The sequence below is a fragment of the Brachyhypopomus gauderio genome, chromosome 14, assembly GCF_052324685.1.
Source record: "Brachyhypopomus gauderio isolate BG-103 chromosome 14, BGAUD_0.2, whole genome shotgun sequence".
NCBI classification, from domain to species: domain Eukaryota; kingdom Metazoa; phylum Chordata; class Actinopteri; order Gymnotiformes; family Hypopomidae; genus Brachyhypopomus; species Brachyhypopomus gauderio.
Window position 1 is genome coordinate 14,746,211 of NC_135224.1, and position 6,802 is coordinate 14,753,012.

A 6,802-nucleotide genomic window follows, 5' to 3' on the forward strand; every position below is an offset into this window, starting at 1 on the left:
GTAGAGAAGTGTGCAATTAATGACAAGCAGGTGTGTCCCAGCCATTTGTGTGAAAACAGTATTCATAAAATTTCTTATAACATCTAAAACAATTGCATTTAATTGAATTATGAATTGTGTGGGGGGAATTATCATTGTATATGTTATTAAATATTTATTATTGCTTGTAATCTCTAAGGTGGTTGTCTGCATTTCTGTTGACGTGTCCAAAGATTACAGCCATGTGGAAAGTGTCATAAAACAAGTAAGTTTGTATATAAATAGTGAGCGTTCTCTGGAGATGCTTTGTGGGGATTGTGTTTGTTTAAGAATGTGGAAGCAGAATTGTTTTTATGTTCAGCCATATTTACGTTGTTTTTATGTTCAGCCATATTTACGTTGTTTGGACGACCTTTAGTGACACTTCCCTCCCCTTCAGGCTCAGGAGAAACTGGGTCCTGTGGACATGCTGGTCAACTGTGCCGGTACATCCGTCTCTGGGAAGTTCGAAGAGGTGGACATCAATCGCTTCCGGGTTGGTTTGAAATCAAAACTGTTTTATTCATATAAGCGCAGAGGAGAGGAGACATTGCAGTCCTGGGGTTCGTTTCAGTTTTATTACATTTTGTCAGCAGCCATTTCTGTACTTAAATGTGGCAAAGTGTGTAATGTCTAAACCAGGGGTGCCCACAAATTTTCAGGTTGCGAGCTACTTATAAGATGACCATATATAAGATAAGGGGGGGGTGGCGAACGTAAATTGTTACCGTCAGAGCAGATGGACGATATCCTGTCATTCATCCACTACTTTTGAATGTCATGCGTTCTACCCGCATTCCTTCGCGATCGACCAAGTGTATCGACGTAATGAGCACCCCTGGTCTAAACTGTCCATCCCTCGGCAGTCTGACACACTATGATACAGTGTAGGCCTGTGTGTGTGTGTGTATGTATGTGCTCCAAGTTTGTAGCTTGTACAGATGTCCTTGCTTGCTTGCCTGGCCTGATGTGAGTTTGTGTCTACCAGAGTCTAATGGAGGTGAACTACCTGGGCAGTGTGTACCCGACGCGGGCCGTGATCACCACCATGAAGGAGCGCAGGATGGGCCGCGTCGTCTTCGTCTCCTCTCAGGCCGGCCAGCTCGGCCTCTTTGGCTACACTGCGTACTCGTCCTCCAAGTTTGCCCTGCGAGGCCTGGCTGAAGCCCTGCAGATGGAGGTATGGCTCTGAAGGTGTGCCCCCCCGGTGTGCCTTCTTAACTGAGAGGCTGTTATCAGCGTGTGTTTGGAAAGGTGGTGGTGCTTCTTGGCGATTCTTAACTGTTCTAATAATAGTCCAGCAGCATGATGTTGCTTCAGACATTCTCGAGAGAATCAGACCACAGGCCTCGTTCTGCTGGCCAGTGGTTTAGATACTCGATTAGTAATCGGAAAGTTGCCAGTTCAAGCCGCACCACTAGCAATTTACCACTTTTGGACCCCTGACCTTCAAATTGCTTTGGATAAAAATGCTAGTTGATGTGTCTGATGCGTATATTGACTAACTGGTGTTCTGTTGTATTCCAGGTGAAGCCCTATAACGTGTACGTGACTGTGGCTTATCCACCCGACACAGACACACCTTGCTTGACAGAAGAGAATAAGACCAAGGCAAGCTGTCTCCTTTGTGCTTGCAGGAGCAACAAAACCTGTTTCTTGAGAGCACTGTTGATTTTGTTTTTATTGATTGTTTTAAGAATTGGAAGATTTTGTCATTGTGTTCTCTGTCTATGAAGTTATGCTCACTTTTACAGCTTTGTAGGAACTCACTGCAAACGATTGATTCACACTTTTGCAGCAGGAGTCTAGTTTGGTTGTGGGAGACTTTATTTGTTGTGGTTTCTTTGCTTCAGTGGCCATTCTGTGTGTGAGAGTCCTGAACAGAGCTGTTAGTAAACTGGGCCCTACGTGTGTTCTACACTCCAGCCCTTAGAGACCAAGCTGATCTCTGAGACGTCTGGGGTGTGTCAGCCTGAGCAGGTGGCCAAAGTCATCGTCAGAGACGCTGTGGTAAGTGTGGGCAGTGCATGCTATGACATGTTTTCTTTTCGGTGTGTTTTGAAGGGATCTTGAAACTGGAACGCTTGGTTCTTGGAAATCATTTTCTGTTCATCCACTTTTGTTACAAGTTCATTGACATGTTTTGGGGCAGGTTTTGATACAGTCTTGCAGTCTTATTGGTCTTGCGTGATGACAAAAATGAAAAAGGATTTGTTGAAAGATATGACTGCTGTGACATTTCACATTAAGAAACACTATAGACAAAACACTATAGACAAAAAATCTTACACTGCTTTTATAATTTTGTTGTACTTGTTCAATCTTGAGTATGTTAAGGCATAATGAATACTGTTAAGGGCAATTAAAACAAGCCCCACTTACCTGTTGTTTGCAAAAAAACCAAGATTATATTTTTGTGCAGTGTCACCCAGCCTTAGTCCCCAGGGTGTATTGAGTTGTGATTGGCTCTTCTGAATCTCCACCTCTCCATCCAATCGCAGCAGGGGAACTTCTGCAGCTCTGTCGGGCCCGATGGCTACATGCTTGCGGCCCTCACCTGTGGGATGTCCCCCGTTACCTCCATCACCGAGGGACTACAGCAGGTACCAGCATCTGTCCTGACTGCCTCGCTCCGTATGGTAGCACCAAGGCCCGTGGCCATTTTGGGCATAATCCCTTAAAGGAAAATGGTGTAAAATATCTGATTGAAATCGGGTCAACAAGCAGGATCAATCAATACAGATACAGTCTTGAAAAGAAAACATGTTGATGCGCCTTCGAAATTCTGAGGAGATACAAATGGTGCCAAAAATCGGTGCATTTAGAAAGCAGAATTTCATAGCGCATACCATTTTTGGTGCAGAATGGAAAGACTGCTGAATGATTATGATGAACAGCTGTTAAAATCCTGTGTGTGTTTGTGTTTAGATTGTCACCATGGGTCTGTTCCGCACCATTGCGCTCTTCTATCTGGGCAGCTTTGACAGCATCATCCGTCGCTGTATGATCCAGAGGGAGCAGACCAAAGCTTCTGACAAGAGAGAGTAACGCAGACCTGGAATGTCTGGACCACTTACAACCCCCCTGAATCACTACCCCTCCACCCCCACCCCTCACATCTACCCCTCCACCCCTCACATCTACCCCTCCACCCCTCACATCTCCACCCCTCCACCCCTCACATCTACCCCTCCACCCCTCACATCTACCCCTCCACCCCTCACATCTACCCCTCCACCCCCACCCCTCACATCTACCCCTCCACCCCCACCCCTCACATCTACCCCTCCACCCCCACCCCTCACATCTACCCCTCCACCCCTCATATCTACCCCTCCACCCCTCACATCTACCCCCCCACCCCTCACATCTACCCCTCCACCCCTCACATCTACCCCTCCACCCCCACCCCTCACATCTACCCCTCCACCCCCACCCCTCACATCTACCCCTCCACCCCCACCCCTCACATCTACCCCTCCACCCCTCATATCTACCCCTCCACCCCCACCCCTCACATCTACCCCTCCACCCCTCATATCTACCCCCCCACCCCTCACATCTACCCCTCCACCCCTCACATCTACCCCTCCACCCCCACCCCTCACATCTACCCCTCCACCCCCACCCCTCACATCTACCCCTCCACCCCCACCCCTCACATCTACCCCTCCACCCCTCATATCTACCCCTCCACCCCCACCCCTCACATCTACCCCTCCACCCCTCACATCTACCCCTCCACCCCTCACATCTACCCCTCCACCCCTCACATCTACCCCTCCACCCCTCACATCTACCCCTCCACCCCCACCCCTCACATCTACCCCTCCACCCCTCACATCTACCCCTCCACCCCTCACATCTACCCCTCCACCCCCACAACTCTCATGCACGCACATACACTCCATACGCAGACCTGAATTAGGCAGAGGTCAAGCTTCTTAGTTGCATATTTTCATGTCAGTAGTTCTGGTAGTTCTTACTGCCTTTTTCCACTTTTACATTTGTCATTATGTGTGTGTACCCCCCCCCCCCCCCAGCACGTGTCGCCTGATTCAGCTTTGAGTTTTGTGACACGGTGCCACCTCCTCCAACCCTGCACATGTCATGCTACATTACGAAGACGGTTATCCGAAAGTGTAGTGATTCTAGTGTAGAATTTCAGCTCATTTCCCAACCCTCATTTGTAAAAGTAAAAAGACAACTGCAAAGACAACACTTAGGTGGTGTACGCTTTAATACGAACACATCAAACTGCAGAATCTAGTCTTCAGCTTCTGCTGAATTAAGACTTGACAAATTGGAACATTTCATTCTGACACGCCTCGTCTTGTGAAACTCTGAAAGAGACGTCACCATGTGCCATACAGGTTTGATGTGATCTTAGCACTTGTGTGTAACAGAAGCCTTGCTTTTGTTTTCTTATACCTTGCAATCTTTTTAGTAATGGTCAAGTTGAGTACCTTTGCAGGCAAGGGTAAAAATTTCATGATGATGATGATGATATTTCGTGTGTGTGTGTGTGTCCAGTACTGAGTCACACGCAGCCAGCCCTGTTTCAATCCCAATAATTTTTTTCTAGTTAAAAACGTGGATACTCAGTGTTGGACATGTTTGACGTGCAAGCTTTCTGTATTCTGCGATATAACGGCGTTAGTCTGCCATTTTGCCTTATCCTCGATTTTCTGCATGGGGGTCTTAATGGAGATGTTTACTGTACGTGTGTACGTGTGTGTGTGTGTGTGTGTGTGTGTGTGCGTGCGTAACTGCATGTCCTTGGTGACCTCAGGGGATAATTAGGGATCATTGATCTGCAGGATGGCAGCAGGACAAGCCATTGAGGCGTTGACTTGCAGGTTCAAGTCATTCCATCCCTTTGCCAGCAGAGGGAGCTGTAGAAACGAAGGGTTAGCCATGAGCCCAGTGTTTCCCACCCCAGACTTTAGGGACACACCTTTCAGTCCACTTTTCTTTCTTTTTTTAATCCCAGAATCCAGCCCAATTGTGTCAGATAGTCCTTTGTCTTGTCTGCTTGGTTCTGGAGTCAGCAAAAAAAAAAGTATTGTCTGGGTGCTCAGCAATGCTGGCTTGGCCCAACAGGACCTTTATAAAAAGGACAAGTTGAAGGACTATATTTGTCAGTTTGTGTTGTGAATAAATGAGTTAAGTACATACTTTGTTATAGACTTCCACTAGGTAACAGGATTGGTTTAAAGACAGCAACACTGCTTCCTCATACTGAACGAAGCTCTGTAGTGAAAGTTCCTTTGCTTTGCTGTAACTTGGAACTGAGTTTGAGTTGAACTGCGTTTCATGTGCTGTAACATTTTAGGTCAAGACCTTTCAGACAAGTCACCCAGTCTTAAGAAACCCATGCCACACTAACCCTACAGAAGGGGAAAAGATGCGATCTCTTTGTCTTCCGTTCGCTGTTGTCTCCTGTGAGAGGACTGTGACCTCACCACTACCACTGGGATTCATGATGAGTCTTTCTGGACGTGTCTGCCATCTTCCAAATTCCAAATTAAAAACAAAAAGTGGATGGCTCTTAACGCAATGCATAACAGATTATTTTGTATTTTTTGGATGCATTTCGCTGCTCTGTTTACCCATAGGATGTAGCCCACTAATGCAGTCTAACACTACAGTAATGGAGGCCTTAAGACATTAGTTGTTGCAAGACCAGTTTGGAGCTATAGCAATGGATACAGCCCAAGAGGACTGCGACATTGCTCATGGGTGGTTTACGTTTTGTGACACTTGTGACTTTAAATATAGTTAAATAAATGATAACCCCCCTCCATTTTGATTCATTTTTAGATTCAGATGTAGTCATTGTAAGACCTTATTTGGACCTCAAGTATGAAAGTGAGAATGCATGAGTCATAGTGACGATGTTCTCATTTGAGATTGGTTCAAGGCTCACTCTCTAGCACAGATAGCTACAGTTTAGGCACTGGTATGTAGGATGCAACATTGATCAGAGCCCACTCATTTCACAATATCTACAATATCATTCAATAAGTAGCTAATAGACAAGCAATGATCTTTCTTTTGAATCTTTAAAGCTATGCAAATACAATGTGCTCATAAATGGTGAAACCCATCCTGCTCATGCTATAGTTTTGCCCTTTCGTTGTTTGATGTTTAAGACATATTTAAGTGACATTGATAAAGTTGGAAAAGTAATTTCAAGAAGAACACGAGACCAGCTTGGACACCTGCTTCTGTTGCTATCTATGGTGTCTTTCTTCTTTCTTTTTATTTCTGGTTGCCGAACTTGTAAAAATGTCACCTTGTGTGCCTCTGAAAAAAGAGGATGTTGTTGCTTTGTCTTATTTTCTTATTTGACCAAATAAAAAAATTAGAAAAGTTATAACAATTTTTTACTTTTTACTTTTACTTACTCTTATATATTTTACTCTTAATGTGACTACTCTGCTTAATTTCCTGTATAATATTTATGGGCCTTGTCAAACATCAGTTGACTTCAAGCTGAGCTTCTTTTTCTATCAATTCGATATATGTATAAGAAACAACTATTTGTGACAATTAGAACACAAAAGTCCTCAAATTCTCCTTGACCATACTTGACTTTCCATCTCCGACACTAGACTAATTGCCAAACACAAAGAAAAAGGTCTGGTAGTGACTTCCAATTCATACCCATATAACATATAAGGTCTTCTCCACCTGACAGTTCAGACTTGATTAACATCTCTGGAACAGGTTCGAGTTTACCTCTGGTGGAGACACTTATCCAAATCGTTAATACACAGTA

The 6,802-nt window shown here is 45.0% G+C and overlaps 1 protein-coding gene across 1 annotated transcript in view; it reads left to right on the forward strand.

Annotated features, from left to right (window-relative positions):
* The window catches only part of kdsr (3-ketodihydrosphingosine reductase), a 4,479-nt gene extending 1,263 nt beyond the window's left edge, over positions 1 to 3,216 (forward strand). The window contains exons 4-11 of the mRNA XM_076973305.1: positions 1 to 30; positions 179 to 244; positions 419 to 514; positions 1,007 to 1,198; positions 1,546 to 1,629; positions 1,945 to 2,028; positions 2,520 to 2,621; positions 2,947 to 3,216. The exon at positions 1 to 30 is cut by the window's left edge and continues 27 nt beyond it. Coding sequence (XP_076829420.1) covers positions 1 to 30; positions 179 to 244; positions 419 to 514; positions 1,007 to 1,198; positions 1,546 to 1,629; positions 1,945 to 2,028; positions 2,520 to 2,621; positions 2,947 to 3,066 — 774 coding nt within the window. The 3' untranslated portion in view covers positions 3,067 to 3,216. The remainder of the gene's footprint in view (positions 31 to 178; positions 245 to 418; positions 515 to 1,006; positions 1,199 to 1,545; positions 1,630 to 1,944; positions 2,029 to 2,519; positions 2,622 to 2,946) is intronic.
* The last annotated feature ends 3,586 nt before the right edge of the window (positions 3,217 to 6,802 follow it).